The sequence below is a fragment of the Glycine soja genome, chromosome 13, assembly GCF_004193775.1.
Source record: "Glycine soja cultivar W05 chromosome 13, ASM419377v2, whole genome shotgun sequence".
NCBI classification, from domain to species: Eukaryota; Viridiplantae; Streptophyta; class Magnoliopsida; order Fabales; family Fabaceae; genus Glycine; species Glycine soja.
In genome coordinates, this window is record NC_041014.1 from 20,275,899 (window position 1) to 20,293,503 (window position 17,605).

Genomic DNA, 17,605 nt, shown 5'->3' on the forward strand with positions numbered 1-17,605 from the left:
TCTTCCATCCTATTTCTGAATGTAATTTATATTATGGATTAGTCATTTTAAAAAATTTACATATCAAATTACATTTCGAAAAGACTAATTCAAAATGTAAAATTACATTCTGAAATGTGATTTCCATAAGGATAAAAAGGTGCAAGAAGCAATTGCCCCTATGGGATCTTCAAGGCCTATTAAATCTAGTGCAAGCTGGTGAAGACGATGGCCTGGTACTAGTTTTGGGCATGGTGACGGTTTGGATTCCTAGAAAGTAATTTTACATGTTATAAGGTGAATCAATAGAATAAAAATAAATGAAAAATGTGTATTGTGTACATGATGAATGTGTGTGATTTATTTTTATGCTCAAATGTACAGAGCTGTTAATTGTGGCCAGCTCACTAGATAGGCCCATTATAAGCTAACATAAATTGAAGTTGGTCTGAACTGGGCCAAGCCAATCTATTGGTGGCCTCAAATTTTGTTACTCCAGCTCTCTGGTAATTCTTTAACACACCCCACATTTTGCTTGGTGCACCTCATAACTTTAAAATATTCTCCTTTTCCCCTTCTTTTTCCTCTCTCACACCGCCTTTGTCAATTGCTCCGACCATCACCACTCACCTCAAAACCATTGCAAGCCAAGATTGTGTGATCCTTTCGCGACCACTCCACCCCAGATCCATGCCCTTTGCCATGTGCGTGACCACTCATGTCAACTTCACTACAAACAAAAACACCTCTACATATATTGTGGATTGAGCAATCTATAATACATTTTTTGGTAGTACAGATTCAGCAATTTGTAATATATATAAAAAAAAATATTACATATTGGTCAATTCGTAATGCAAATACAATATAGATTGAGCAATCTGTAATGTATAATTTTTGTATTTATGGATTGCTTGCCACCCTAACAGAAAAATCATTCCACCAAAGACTATTTTTTACTCTGACATTGTTGCGCATTGTTGTCCTCTCCAAATTTGCTTGTGTGATTTTGGTGCCTCTGCGTTTTACAAGCTAGGTTATGTTGATCTATGTTGGGATCTGTTTCCCCCTCTATTGGATGAGGTTGTGGTCGTTGGGAACCATACTAGAGGCTCAATGATTGTTGACAACAATGAGTGGAAGGATTTGCGACATTGGAGGTGCAATGGTGGAGTCATGACGTCGGAGCCACAACGAAGGAGATTTGGTTGCAAGATTTGGAGATTTTAATGAGATCTAAGTATTTGAACGAGGTGTGATGGTGGGGTCATGACGTAGAAGCCGTGACGTCGAAAGTGCAATGAAACCAAGGAAGGTGGAAGCATCGGGTGGTGGTGTTTTGAGAAGAAGGGTAAAAAGGAGATTTAAGGAAAATTGGAGGTGCACCAAGAAAAATGGGATGTCTTGAAGAATTGCCCCAGCTCAGCCTTTGGTAAGATGTAGACCAAATGGGCCAGCCCATTAGCTGATCACTTTTTTAAAATATAAATTAAAAATATTAAAATAAATTAAATTTATAAAATATTTTTTAATCACTATAAACTAAAAAAATGTAGATTGTCAAATGTTTTGAGGCTAAGCCTCGATCAATTTTCCCACACTTGGCCTCAAATTGAAAACAATTAAAGGAACTTCCTCGTTGGCTCCAAGCTAAGGTTATGTTTGATAAATGAACTTCCTCAAATTGAAAGATTTTAATTTATAAGTTATAAGTTAGAAGTTAAAAAGTTAGAAGCTTATAAGCTAGTAAATTTATTTAGAAACATTTGATAAGACTAATTAAAAAATTAATTGATAAATGTCCGCAAAAATAACATATTTAATATTTTTAATATTTTAATTTTATTTCTAATAATTTATTATCTTAAAGTAGGATAATGATTTTTTAATTTTTGTATTATAAAAGATGGTAAAATTAATTAATTTCATTTGTTTTTGGAAAAGTAAAATTAAATGAAATAAAATTTATTAGAATTATATTTGTTAAAATATTTTTTTAAACATTTAAATATTTTATTAATAATATTATTTCAAAACAAAAAATAAAAAAGTATTTTTTCTTCACTTCTTAATTATTAACTTTCTTTATTTGCACAAGAAGAACTTTGATATGTAAGTCTCTTACTTGCATTTCTATGAAACATGATACAAAACATATCTTCAAATTATGATTGGTAAAATTTAATCTCTTTTTGTTGGATTTTCGCTGCTACATAATGCTACATAATGAAGCACATATAATTTTGATTTTTTTCAACTTTGGTTTAGTAACAAAATATTTTAACTATAAATCACAATAAAATTTTCTATTATTCATTAAAATAAATACATCAAAGAAACTAATAAAAAAGTAGATTTTCAAGTTGCATAGTAACAAAAAAAATAGATACCAGGATCTTTTCGGACAACCAACAAAAAAAATAAGAGTGCTTTTAAATTGAATAAAATGATAAAATAAAATTTCAAATTAATTAGTAAGAATAAAATTGAGAAGAAAAAAAAGCTAGTAACTTATAAGTTAACTTATTTTTTATAATTATTTCAAATAGTTTATCAAAATAAACTACTTAAAATATCTTATAAAAAATAATTTTGTATACTAAACAAGTTTATTTTGATAAAAAAAAAAAACTTATAAACTAGTCAAAGAAGCTTATAAGTTCCTCAAAACTCTCACCAACCATAGTCTAAACCTCAACTTTTCTCAGGCTTAGCCTAAAAAATGGCAACAAACAAAGGAGATTTTTCCTTCTTTGGGCACTCAAAACTTGCTTCCCACCAACAAGGTATTGCTTGATCTTCCAAAATATTTTATTCTTCTTCTTTTCCTTCAATAAAACATTGAAAAACTAAAAATATTCTTATTGGATTAAAACACTAAACATACATCTAAGACATGTAAATATATAAGACATTTATCAACAATTCATGACACATTAGATCATAAGTTTGCAAACTTGACAACCCTGGTTTGTTATCTCATCGTTAGTACACATCTCAACACTTCAAGTGAACTATCTTAGCTGTTGAAATCACAAGTGATACATTTCTAAGAAGGAACAAAAACATGTTTTAAATTTGGGAGAAAATTGCCTTCATTATTTTTAAGGACTGAATACATGACATATTAAACCCTAAAATCTACTAAAATAAAAAATAAAAAAACAATAGAAGATGAAATATCAAAATTTGAATTTTATGAGAATTAAAACTGAAAGTTAAAAGAGAATTTTAGAGACTAAATACTTTTTAAAATGACAAACAACACTACCACATAATAATCATATGATTGTCATATCTTACTAGTAGTTTATGTCATTGTCATCGTTTACAAGTTTGTTATTGATGACAACATAGATTAAAACTATAGATGAAATTTTTTAAAAGAAATATGGCTGATCAATATATTTTTGAAGGATTAAAAGTGGGGAAAAAAAACATAAAATGGAGAGACGAAATTGATACTTAATTAAGCCAAAATTAAAAAAATATTGATACTTAATTAAGCCAAAAATCAAAAGGTAACAAAGGAATTTTTACATAAACAGATAGTTAACTACTACTCTTAACTTATGGAACCACCTAAATTCTCGTATATAACTCACAGTGTGGTCTTTTAAACCAGACTCTAGTATATAGGCCCCCATCATCTTCCCAGGTAGGTAATCTGCAAAGAAAGAGTGGGACCCCGAATGGGTTTTCTTCTGTCTTCATGATCATCCTGCACTAAATGGGATCTAAAATCCATCAATCGAAAAGTTTTTTTTTTTATAATCGAACAACACCAAAGCTTTAGTCATTCATGCATTCTGTTGTTCTTCAGTGTGGTCCCGTCTCCACGTACTCTTCCCATGCCATAAAAACCGTCCATCACAATTCACATATCAGAGACCACACGTTGATGAGTGTACAGTGCAAACCAAATTAACTATCTTATATATATTTGTAAAATAAGACACAACTAGAATGGGGTTGTTAGGTTGTTTTAGCTTATTATAGACCAAAGTGAGTGCAATGGTAAGGTATACGATCAATGACGGGGTGTACCTGCAAACCAATTACTATAATTATTGGTCCCTATCACATTCGTAAGTAAGTTTTTGATATCTTAAATTAGTGTGCCAGTCAGTGAGATTCAAGTTATCGTTCAACTGATCACACATACACCATAATACATGCAGATGATCATACAAATTTAAGGCTCAAAACTTTTAATATGAATGAAGGCTTAGTTACGTATATACAGGCTAGCTTTTACATAATTAAATTGATAAAGTGAACTAAGAACTGTTGTACAAAGTTGTAGACTATCAAAGGTTGAGAGTATTAATTCTTCACTTTAATTGATCTTGTATTTGACATTTTTATTATAATATGTTTATTTGTTTAAAGAGAAAATATTAATATTTCTATCAATGGGGTTAGCTCATCAGGTTGAGTAATTTAGATAGGTAAGTTATTATAAATTTTTTGTTATCTATCTCTCATTTTTACGAATAAATAAAAAGAGAGAAAATATATATTTATGAGGTGTTCCTTTTCAGATGAAATTTGAAGAGGAATTAACGAGATTGTTTCATTTCATGACGTGTCACAAAGCATCAATATAAGTTATTAACAATTTAAAATGATACTTTCAAGCAATCTATTGATGAAGAAATTATTTGCTGATGTGAATTTTGTTTAGGGAGTATATGAATATTTTTGAAAATTGATAATATGAATATTTGAATCTAAAAATTTTGAGTATGGACGGCAAAGCCAAGAGGATAGGGTTATATCCGGAGTTAATACAATGGTGGCCTAACTGTTTCTTACCATTACTATATTGATATTGATTTTATTCTAATGAACGCTATTAATATTCATAAAACGATAGGAACCTACCTCCACTTTCCAAATTTTATTACAAGAGTCTGCTTTGCAGGTAGTAGGCTCTGCTACCATTATTTCCTTATTATATGTGTGCCATCATAGAATTAATGCATTACCTTACAGACAAGTATACGTAATAATAATAATAATAATAATAATAATAATAATAATAATAATAATAATAATAATAATAATAATAATAATAATAATAATAATAATAATAATAATAATAATAATAATATAAAAATGATTATATTATTTGATGAGTTTAATTATGTTAACGAATACTTATAAAATATTAAATTCATAAAATAATGTGACAATGTATCATTTTTTATCATAACAAAAAAATAACGTGTCTTTAAACTAATTTATTAAGGCTTTAAAACCCAAAGATATTTTTTCGTTCAAAAGTTTAATATATTACGTAAAATTTAAACTTTTTATCTTAGTTTTTTATTCATCAGCAAGTGATATTCGTTAGCATGATCTCAACTTTCTTGTTTAAAATAAGATCGATAGCTTAAAAGCTTAATAACAATAAATAGAATTAATGAAAACAGGTTTCCGTCACTATATACCAAGAAAACAGGTTCCCTTCACTTCACACGTGACATAACATAACGCTAATTGTAAATTTCCTTCATGTCCTGTCCTCTCGCATTGAAGTTTGAAGATTCATATATGTATAAAATTTCATCCATATATATATATATATATATATATATATATATATATATATATATATATATATATATAATAGTTATATCAAACGCAGTGTAGAATTAAGTGCTTCTTTCTGAAATGTGGTACACTGGTAGATGTATGCTAAGGTAGATTCTGAAATTTCTGACAGTTTTCTAAAATGCGAGAAGTGAATGAAACTGGGAAGACATAAATGAAAGGAACGCAAGGTGGGTTGGGGACATTTAACAGAGGAAAAACCCTACTGCTGGTGGAGAGAGTGATGACGAAGAAAGGTGACCAAGAAGGCAAGGGTTGTTTCAAGTTGGTCACTGTTCAAGGTCTGCATTTATGTGAATTCAAAGTGGTTTTAATGACTTGTTTGAGATTGAACATTGCAACCCTGTCCCTTTCTCAACGCCTTTAATGGCCCGGTAGGTAGGACCTCTTTTTTCCTTTGGTTTTAATTTGATCGGTTTCTTCGTTTCCAATTTTATCATGTTCACTATTTCAAATGTGTTCTTGTTCAATGCAATAAAGAGAAGGAGAAAAATAAAAAAGCAAGATAGAAAAAAACGAAAAATAAAAGTAGAAGAGAAATACAATAGAAAAAAATCAATGAGTAATTTAGATGGAAATATAAAATTTTACCCTCTCAATCTTATGACCCGTGAGTCTTTACATGCTCTTGAAAGCCTCTTTTTGTTTTAGCTTTTGAGACTTTTGATTGTATGTCGATCGATCATAATCAGTCATCGATCGAACATGACTCGGTTGTGGATCGAGCCTTCGGGGGGTAAGGGTTGGTCAAGACTTTAACGCTATCTGAAGGTCAAGTTGCATGCATGTTATAGGTACAATTGCCTAAGGGATGTATTCCGAAATCTCAGGCAATGACTCACAGGAAGATCGCATGCAACAACCCTAAGCACGAGGGGATATAATTCGAAATTGAACCTAGAAGGCAATAGGCTACACATACACACTTGAATGTTTTTGGTTAAGTCTCTCGTAGGAAAAATCTATATATGAACAAAAATAAAGTAGAAAAAATTTCCAGTTTATTTTTCTTTGTAGGGACTACATATATACGCCTTATGAAAAAAAATCTTGTTTCAATAATAAAATAAGAGCAGCATTATATATCAACAATAAAACAATCTCTTAGAGTATTTTAAGATAGTTGTATGGAGTACTCATGATTTAATAAAATTAATTATAAAGTTTTATTCTTTTTATCTCATTATAATTATCATTTTAATTTATTTTACACAAATAAAAAAATAACAATTTTATAAAATTAATTTTATTATTTTTTAGCTTATATTATTAATATTATAAGAATATAAATAAAAAATAATAATTAATATTATATTAAAATTAAAATAATAATTATTTTGGTATAAATTTTTTTTCTTACCCAACAATTATTACCGGACAAAGGATATACAGTAGACTTATTCAAAAGAAAAAAGTGCTTAATTTTTTGACATGTCCATCTTTTATTGCCGTTTTCTAAGCTATTTTCAATTCTTGTCTTTCAGTCCTGCTTCTTTAATTAGCTTGCTATTAATTATGTCCTTCCATTCGATCGGTTATCTTGACTCCTGCAACCTTTTAGTAAGATCACTCACGATTGTTAAGGACACCGAGAAAAAGGAAAAGCAATGATGAGAAAATTAAACGTAGGGATTTTTATTCACTTGCAGTATGAATAACGAATATCTTTGTGACAAGCAACAAGCTTCTTCGATTTAAAAAAAAAAAAAAAAAGTAACTAGCTTCATGGTGTTAATTTGGCGATCCATTTGGGCCGCTCCTCAAATTTATTTAATATATTGGTGACTAAATTATAAATAAATGTCAACCGCAAAACACATTTTATATGTTTTGGCTTATATTGCCCAACAACTAATTTTTAATCTTTTATTCTAAAAAGAATAATGACTTGAATATCTTACTGAATTATAAAATGGATTTTATATTCTTGAATAATAAGATATAATCACGTTACAGAGGAAAAAATATGTAATTTTTATAATAGAAGAATTAACATGATTAGTTATATGATCGATAAACTATTTTTAATTATAAAACAATGTATATATTTTTTAACATAATTTTAGCAAAAAAAATATTTTTAAACATAATCATATCTTATTATTTATTTAAAAACAAAAAGAGGGGTTCCAAATCCTTATAAAATTAATTGGAAGAGAAAATAGAAAGAATTTTGTTCATGTGAATTTTTATTACAAGCTAGGATTATTTATCATGGGAAACACAACTGTATGGTCTACGATAATGAGATCAGAGTAGTTTTAATAGTTTATATTAAATTGCATGCATATATGGATAATCTCGACTAGAATATGACACGTTACATTAGATTTCATGCCATACCATGCGATCAACCATTATTGTATGTTCAACCATGCACGTACAACCCTACATTTGTCTCGTTGTCGTCTTTTGCATGATTCAGTTGCATATAACGACGATTGCATAATTGTTTTGCTGTTTCAGAGAGACAAATGCATAAAAGCAAAATTGTCAATATCTTGAGTTAAAGTGGGCATGTATCTATGAGCATGAAATGCAGCTGCAGGAATCAGGGGAGGAGAAGGGGAGTGGTTGTTCAAAACATTTATTTGGGAGAGAGAAGGAACAATTAATAAATTTTTTGCCTTCATTATTTTTTTGGGGGGGTGACTCATAGGACTTGGTTGATTTAATGGTGATCGAGGGAGTTGGGAGCCTTTACTTCTAATGGGTTATAAATAGCATATGTCATCCATGGATGTGGATCAGTTCGTTTTAATGGCTGAAAAGGGTGTTGATGGCTTTCAAGGTTTTAGAATGAGTAAATTCCTATAATTCGTATCTAAACTTTTTATAACAAATGTTAATTAACCAATATCTTATTAATTTATTTTGTAGGAGATTATAAATATCAAATAATCTTGGTTTGAGCCGATTAAAATTATTATGAACATTGATGTATTTTGAATATCTAATGTAATTATACATTAAAAAAATTGAACTCGAATTTGAGACCATTGTTCTGCAAATTAACTTGAATTTTAACATAAATACTTTTTATTATTGATTCTTTAATCAAGCAACATACAAAATTTTATACTTATGTATCTTGAGAATATGAAAAAAAAATTAAAAAAAAATATTATGATCTCTAATTAATAATTACCACAAAAATCACTACCAAAAAATTTAATGACTACAATTATTAATTATAATAGTAGAGAGTAATTTATTGCTTAAGTATAAATATGTCACCACAAACATGTTGTTATTTTAATAAAATTCTGAGTTTTTTATACAATCTTTTTTGGAGTTTTGGTTGTTTTTTTTTTCTTCTTAATGAACTAATTGGGGAAGTTGGAGTTATTATCCACATTAAAGAACCATTGTCATCAGAGACCTTCCCTTCAACTGTATAGACTCCCAACATTTATGACCCGTGTCATTCATCTCCTCCTCCCCCTTTGCCACCGACTTTCATAATCATAAGTACCAAATTAATTTATAACATGTCATGTCTCGGAGAAGCATAATTAATTTAATTTACACTAAGATTAGTGTTGTTGTTTTATTTTGTTGGTGCTACATATACTATATATAGTCAGTGGTGCTGTAAAAGACAAGCAAGGAAAGTATAGGAATTTAATTGGACTCACATTTTAGTAGGTAACTAATTAAAGAATCAATAATAATCTATTTTTTAAAATTAAATATCACGTTAAAGATATATTAAAATTATAATTTATCATATATAATATTTTCTAACAAAAGACTTATATTTTAAATTTCTTAATCAGTATCTTTAATGCATGTTGATTGATATTTTTGCCTTTGACTTCTTACGCATGATAAAATTTCCCACATAATAGTAATAATCTATCAAAACTTTGATGTGTAGTCGTGGAGTTACGTGTGTCAAAGGTCTTTACAAGCTGAAATCATGATTCACACCCCCAACTCTTCGCAAGAGTACTTTAGAAGCAGAAGCAGAAAAATGTGCATGAAACCCATTTTTTCCTACGCAAGAATGAGGTAATACTAGTAAAACCGAACTCCTAACGTTTTGATCAATAATAAATAACTTTTATTACTTAAGATGTGAAAATGTGTACTATGAAAGGGTAGCCAAGTTGGAAAGCATGTCACAGTTCACACGTACATAGGTAAAGACCACCAATTTTGACACTTCCACCTCCCAAGTTCTGCCACCTACTATATAACCACCTCAAACTCATTACACATTTCGCTCACTCTCTTCAATATTGAAAGCTAGCTATGGTTTCCTTTCACAAAGCTTTGGCCGAGACCCCAATAGCAGAAGTTCCATCAGAATTAGAAGCTCCACCAAGGAAGAGAAAGTGGGAAGACGAGACACTCACTGAAGAATTCTTCAAGCATGATCCAACAGATGAGAAGAGAAAATCCATCTTTGGTATAGAGCTACATCTAGAGACACCATTGCCTTCACATAAATTGCAACAATACCTCACTATTCAGGTATAATATATAATAATATTTTGTCTTTTTTTTTTTTGATAGACATATAATAATAATAATATGTTGTCAAACTTTATACAAGGTATCTGGTTATCTTTTTGTTGAACTCGGGTCCATGTCTTAGTCAAGAGTTAAAACACTAGTTCTTCAAGATATTGAGATTCATTTAAGATAATTTCTTTCAACAGATGCTTCATACATATGGGCCTGAGGGTGAAACCTCTGATTACATGTTTAGGAAATATGATTATGTGCCAATTATATATCACTATATGTCGATAGGAATTTATCTAGTTTTGTATTCTTAGTTTGGTTCTCATGAGTTAATCTAATGTTTCAATATTTTTATGCAGTCTGGGCAGATACACTTGTGCAACACAGGAGACTTATTGGAGAGAAACTCTTACACTGAAGCACCATCACTTGGCCAAAGGAGCCTAGACCTTGAGCTGTCACTGAAGAAAAAGGAAGATGGTTATGACATAAATGAGAAGAAGAATTATGGTTCTAGTGGGAGTGCGTTTGGTGAACGTGATTTGTTTTTGGTTGAATCAAGCAAGTCCAAAAAGGATGATTCGTGTGTTTTAACTCGACCTGCACCATCGTGGCTATCATCAGAGGGAGACGATCACAAAGAGATGATTGCAACGGTTTGTATGAGGTGCCACATGTTGGTAATGTTGTGCAAGTCTTCCCCTGCTTGTCCTAATTGCAAATTCATGCACCCACCAGGTCAGAACCCTTCAAAATTCTTGAAGAAGAAGAAGGTTCAGCCTCTCTTGTGCTAATTAACTAGGAATGAACGTGGTACTGATACACGGGTTTAATTGAGAATTCTTAGCTGTAATTGTCCAAGGCTTGTATTATCTTTTAATTCCCCCTTGAATATATTGTCAGAGTTTCTTTATAGTTTAGCTATGTGTTAAAAATTAGGGGTAGTGGTGTTTAACCTACCTCTACGTAGTGGTAAATTTAACTTTTAGGATGAGTAATGGGTGATTTGATAAGAAACTAACCTAATGTTATCATAATCATATCTATGTACATATATATAAGAGTGTTTGTTGATCATCTTAAATCTATGTATGCTGCTGCGTATAAAATAGTAGAATTTAGCTAGGTTCTTTTAGGATTTGAAATTAAGCAAGATCATTTTCAATGAAGGGCTCTTAGATCTCACAACAGCATGATTCTTCAAGTTGTAACAAATGTTTTCTATGTATTGTCATTTTATTTTGCAGTAACGAGAACAGATTATTTTCGACATGTTTGCATGGTGACTTGTTTTCAATCACGGAAACTATTTTTGCATTCATGTGCTAAATTAAGTTACTAGTTATTTCCATTGTCCTCACTCTCCATATGTGTGATGACAGTTAGTCAGTGGAAAAGTTAGATACTGAATTTCTAGCTTCTTGTTTTTCTAGAGGGACGTATATATAGTGGTACATAAGAATTCTTTTTGTTCTGTGTGTCCAATGATAGAATAGAAGATAATTGAATACCATGTAAAATAAGGACATTATTTGAATATCACTGAAATGAGAGATCCTGCAAGAAAAAGTTTAAGAAAAATGTGACATGGACACCCATTAATTATGCTATTTAACACCTAGAGGAGGAGAAAGAGAAAAAAATATATGTATCATACTATCATATTATTTATGATGTTATAGGAAAAAAAATAGAAAAATAAAATATAACAAGAAAGATAAAGAGAAATAAAAAATATTTAAAAAAAAATTTCAAATAATAATGTGTTTGTATGTATCCATCAAAGACGGTCTAGAGGAGGATGAGCAAAGGCTCCAGTCTCCCTTCCCCCCTCCTCTCTCTTGAAATTTTTTAACTATATGCATATATCTTTTTAAGTTAATTAATATAAAATTATATTATGTTATTATTATAATAATGATTAATATTAATTAGTATAAAATTATATAAAATTAATTGTATTTGTTATTTTATTGTAATGATTAAAGTAATAATTATTGTAAAAGTGTATAAAATTAATTGTGTGTTTATTGTTATTCTAATAATAATTAAGATTATCATCATTTAGTATAAAAATTATTTTTAATTTTATTTGTAAAAATAATAATTGTTTTAAAATAATTATTTATTAAAAGTTAGACATTTAAAAAACTATAAAGAAAAAAAAAACCAACCCCCTTTGGATCCATCACTACTGATCTTGTACCAAACTTTTGTTTTTTCTTCTTATATCTCTTTGTTTTATAAAAAAAAAAATACAAACATTACATACAAACACTTCCTACATTTCCATAACTATTGATATTTTAGTTTTTTATATATTTTATTTTCAGCTTATCTCGAGTAAAAATGAGGCCATACATCCCATTCTACAATTAAGAGATCGTATCAACCTTCCTAAACAATATAAAACAATTATTTCAACTATTTAGGTTGTTTAACTTATTTTTACTTAGAGTAATTTAGATAATCCCATTTAATGACTACCATAAGTAATTATTAACAAGTAATAAGATATATCTCCAATCCTTTCTTAATTTATTAAAACCAATAAAAATAATTAAATTAATTTTAATTACTCATAAATTTAAATTTTATTTCAAAGATACTCATAAAATTAAATGGCTGAAGTAATAGTTAAATTTAAAGACATTACTTATAGTTTAAGAGATGATTATTTTGGAGGAGTCCATATATTGTTAATAACTCAATAAATATATCCACTTTCATAAAATGAGTTAATATTACATTAATAGACTTCACTATAAATTAAAGATATTAAAAAATTTGATAATTAATACATTTAAAATAGTAATATTTTTCTTATACTTAGAAAAAATACTTTCATTTGTTTTATTGTATAAAAGATAAAAATAAAATAATGCATTAAATAAGCACATGTTAATCCAAATTATTATAATGATATTTTGCGTTCAGTAAATATTTGTTAATTCATGTGTATTAATATATTAAACATCAATCATTATGAGAAGGAGAGGTAGTACAATTTATCATGTGTCTATATAAATACCATAGAAAGTGCAAAATTAAGATCCTACAAAATTCGCGTAACTGGAAAATGTTGAGAGACATTATGGCCGTCCTTTCGTCTAAAATTAGATAATCTAATTCTAATAGTACTAAGATGATCACTCCACCCAAAATGGAGAAAATACTATAAATAAGGACGGCAAATGAATATCTGAAATATAGCCATTGCATTAATTAGCTTACGTCGGTTATATAGTACATTTCCATTGACATTAAATGCGTATATTGGGCGTTAATGTGTAGCGTCATGCTCATTTACGTTTCTTGCTCCATAAATTCAAGATAGCGAAGTTAATAAGTTAATCTTAACATATTTCACATTAAATAACCCGAATTTACTACTTCACTTTCTTTCTTTTTTGCTGACGACTACTCCACTTTCTATGTTATACTTTAGGAATAAGAGATAAATGATAATCGCGAGTAAGAATGAATTCTCTGTTCCTAAAAAAAATACTTATAATATTGTATCCTTTATATTTGTATTTCAAATTACTCCGTATTTGTCATTTCAAAATTTTTATTTTTTTAAAAAATATTTATGATTTAAAAATAAGAAAAATATTTTTTTAAAAACATTTATTTTTATCTTAACTAAATACTTACTTGCGTACCACTAAACAAGTAAAACAACTGGTATGAAATTCTTTACAACTTAATCAGTTGTATTAAATACTTTAAAAAAGAGAAAATATTTTTTATCGTCCATAATAATTTTCTTCGACTCAAATATGATTGTCTATTATAAAGGCAAGGACAAATCCAAAAACTTTTGAGAGGGAGGCTATTTTTTCAATTATTTAAATATTTATTATTAACTTTTAATAAACAATTATTTGGAAAATAATAAATTAAAAAAAAGTAGTTTTTTTACAAGATTTTTTTTTAAGAAAAAAGGTGCCTAATAATAATAACTTTCAAAAAATAAGTTATTGATTTACATATGCAATAATTATTTCTTAAAATTTTGTTAATGTAATAACTATATAGTACAGATTTACTACGTTGTTGAGTAATTTGTATGAATACTTATGATTTTTATCTACTTGTTAATTTTGTTCATTTTTTTCCAGTACATTGACATAATAAATGAAATTAAACACGTGCGTAACATTTCTAGAACTCCATAAAATAAAATACACCAACCATTATTATGGATTGTATTTTATTAATTTATCCCCCATTTTCTCTAACACAAAAGAATTAGTTCTAAAAGATTATTGCTAAAGGTTCACATTATTTTTTAAAAAAATTTGGAAGATTCTTTAGTCTCGCAGATAAAATAACTATCGAACAATATTCACAATAATAATCTCACAATCCAAAAAAAAAAGATGATAATAATAATAATAATTAAAAGTCTTATAACAATATATAAAACATATAAATATGCGTATAATAAAATAATAGTATAGTAAAGCAATTAATGTTGTTGGCTTGTAAATATGAAACAAACGATAAATTGGTACTCAAAACAATCTGTGAACATAAATTTAGATTTCCTATTATATTCGTAAATCTGTAAAATCCCTTTAATTTGTTTTAGTCTTCTCATCTTTTTCACTAAATGCTACCTAAGTTGCTACAACTACAAGGCAATTCAGCCAAATTTATTAAAGTCCTGCAGCGCTGGCTGCCCCTCCTTACATTCTTCCTTGAGTGGAGGATACGTGTGACCTGCTTTCATTTTTTTTTTTTTTTGTCTCATTTTGAAAGATATATATATATATATATATATATATTCATCTTTCCATTTGAAAGGTAAATAATAGTAGAAGTCATATTAGTAAGTTAAAATAATTTTAATATCGACGAGAATATTAATTCTATTTTTAATGTGTTTGGTTTTCTCCTAAGTGATTAAATAAAAAAACAATAGAAAAAATCGTGAAGTAATAAGAACTTTTAAGTGTAAAGAAGTCTCTATTGTAAAAAAAAAAATAGTATATAATTTAAATTTTTAACAATTGTGAATTATGTTAAATGATAAGATAATTTGAAGATAAATATTGAAAGAAGAATTCAATGTTGAATTTAAACGGATTAAGATCTCAAATACTAGTAATCGGTAAGAGCATTGTTCATAAATTAAATTCGCAACTCCTTTTGGATGTAGGAACTACCAAGTCAGCTGCATTTATGGAGTGCTTCATTGTTTGAGGCAATTGATAATTTTTAAGCAAATGATAACTAAGAATATTGATTAAAGAATTAAAAAAAAATATTTTATTAGGAGATGATAAAATGCATTCTCTTTTATGATATTTAAATATGTTTTTACATGATTTCCAACATAATTTTTTGTGTATTAATTCCTTAACTACTGACCTTAGGACGCTGATAAGGTCCCTCGGCACATAGCATCTGATTAAGGCCATTTCAACAAGATCCTAATTTTTATACTGCAATTGGGCATTTTCCATTTAAATGGGGTTAGTATGTTATACTATCTTTTCTTATAAATTGTTTTATTAACATATAAAAAAAAGTTAAATGCATTTATTGTTTTGAAATAAAAAAAAAAATACTTATTATACAATGTGTTCCACCCTTTAATTTGTTAGGATCATGAGGTATTGTCCACACCTTTTTTCCCATTGATTTGAGTCTAGTGATTTTTTTTTTCTTAAAAGACGTCTTATTAATGAGGAAGACAAATGTTTATAAATTATCTTTAATTAGTCTGAATTCTTAAGTAATGTTAGACTATTTTGATGTAGCTTAACACAAGACATTTAAGAGAATTTTGTAAAATAAAAATATGTCTCCATTAATTCTTGGCTGGCATATTTATTTAATCAAGATAATAGTATGTAATCCATTTTTTACCTTGACTATTTTTTTTTTTAAATAATACACAAATTCAGATCTATTATCTCCATAGAAATCTTTTGGGAAATTTGCCTGTGATCTCTATAAGATGCATGTTGTCTCACTAACGTGCTAAAAATTAATGTTGATCTTTAATTAAAGTTAAATATTATTTTTGATCCACTATATTTTAGTATTTTTCATTTTAGTACATTGAATTTTTTAAAAAATTATTTTGGTCCATTAAAAGTGATATTACTTCTTTAATATTTTAAATTGTAATGTAACATTAAATATAAATAAAAATAATGAGATTAAAATAATTAATCATTTCAAAATTTTATCTATTGACAAACAATATAAGTTGTATCTTAATAAGTATTACTTTTAACTTGGATCTTAATAAATTGGAAAAGAGAAATTAATATTTCTATTAATTAATTAGTTAATTAATGAATAAAACATGGAAGACATTGATGTAAAAAAAAGACTTGGAAGATATATATCTGTCAAAAGGAGAAAGGCGCGGGAAGAGAGAAAGTTAGTTACGCGTGGTGGCATTTTTCATTGGAAATGGAAAAGTGTGCGAAATCGGAAGCAGCGGCCTCACTGCGTCGCTGTGCGAAAGCTGCATTGCTTCTCCACAGCTTGAATTCCACAATCTCCCAAGATCAGGTACTTCTTCTAAACCCTAAACCCTAATTTCTTTATCTATCTGTGTTTATGTTTTACTAATTAATTAATTGTTTTAGGAGAAGTGGAAGAGAGAAATCCATGACCTGAAAAGGGAATTGCTGAAGGAGCGTTTCATGAGGAAGAAGATGAAGCTCTGCGCCTTCACGGAGTTGTTCGCTGAGCTCCTCTTGTTGCTCTCCGTTTGGACCTTCGTCCTCTTCTACTTTCTTTGATCCGTTCCTCTGCTCTATTATACTTTCGCTTTAATTAGCTCGTTGATGACTTGAACGAATCGTTAGTTGTAAAATCACGCGTTTTCGTTTATTCGTGAATCGCATTCACGGTGTTTGGACATCACTGTAAGTGTAGGCTATATGTCAATGTGGCTGTTTAATGTTGCGTCATGTCATTGAATTGAATCAGGTTTTGATTGAAAAGTGTTGGTCTGATTTCGGATTTTATTTGTTGGTTTGATTTTTCGTCGTCGCGTTTTGGTTTTTAATTCCTTAGCTAGGTGAATAAGAATTAAATACAGGATTACAATTCTCGCGTATACGTACCCTATTCAAAAGTTAGACCCATTGGTAATGACGGAAATTTATTTGCTAGAATGGTATTGATTATTATCAGTTATGACTGGAAGCCAGGTCGCTAGAACTTTGACGGTTTGACCTGGAACATTATGATTTGTGACGCTTTTGTTGAAATATTTTTAAAGGATCCAACAAAAGTAAATTACTCTGTAAAGGATATATTTTCAACACCTCGCCTTGGACCAACAGAAGTAATTAAATTGTATTTTCACATTTTTTTCAAGTTCTTCAATCTTTTTTTAGAGGAATGATGATTCGTATCAAAAGACATTAATAGTACACAAAATATATTTTTTTATCCATAAAAATCGAATCATTTACAACACTCATAAACTTTGTTGTCTTTTGTGAATTTCGTTTTAAAAACTTGTAGTTCATAATGTTAACAATACATTTTCTCCATA

The 17,605-nt window shown here is 28.6% G+C and overlaps 2 protein-coding genes across 2 annotated transcripts; both read left to right on the forward strand.

Moving 5' to 3' along the window:
• Positions 1 to 9,722: 9,722 nt before the first annotated feature.
• LOC114381392 lies at positions 9,723 to 11,236 on the forward strand. The gene is made up of 2 exons (XM_028340634.1): positions 9,723 to 10,077; positions 10,431 to 11,236. The coding sequence occupies exons 1-2, from the start codon at positions 9,856 to 9,858 to the stop codon at positions 10,863 to 10,865; spliced, it is 657 nt and encodes a 218-aa protein (XP_028196435.1). The 5' UTR covers positions 9,723 to 9,855; the 3' UTR covers positions 10,866 to 11,236.
• Positions 11,237 to 16,410: 5,174 nt separating this feature from the next.
• LOC114381032 lies at positions 16,411 to 17,045 on the forward strand. The gene is made up of 2 exons (XM_028340204.1): positions 16,411 to 16,608; positions 16,686 to 17,045. Exons 1-2 carry the CDS (start codon positions 16,507 to 16,509, stop codon positions 16,839 to 16,841), a joined length of 258 nt encoding a protein of 85 aa, XP_028196005.1. The 5' UTR covers positions 16,411 to 16,506; the 3' UTR covers positions 16,842 to 17,045.
• The last annotated feature ends 560 nt before the right edge of the window (positions 17,046 to 17,605 follow it).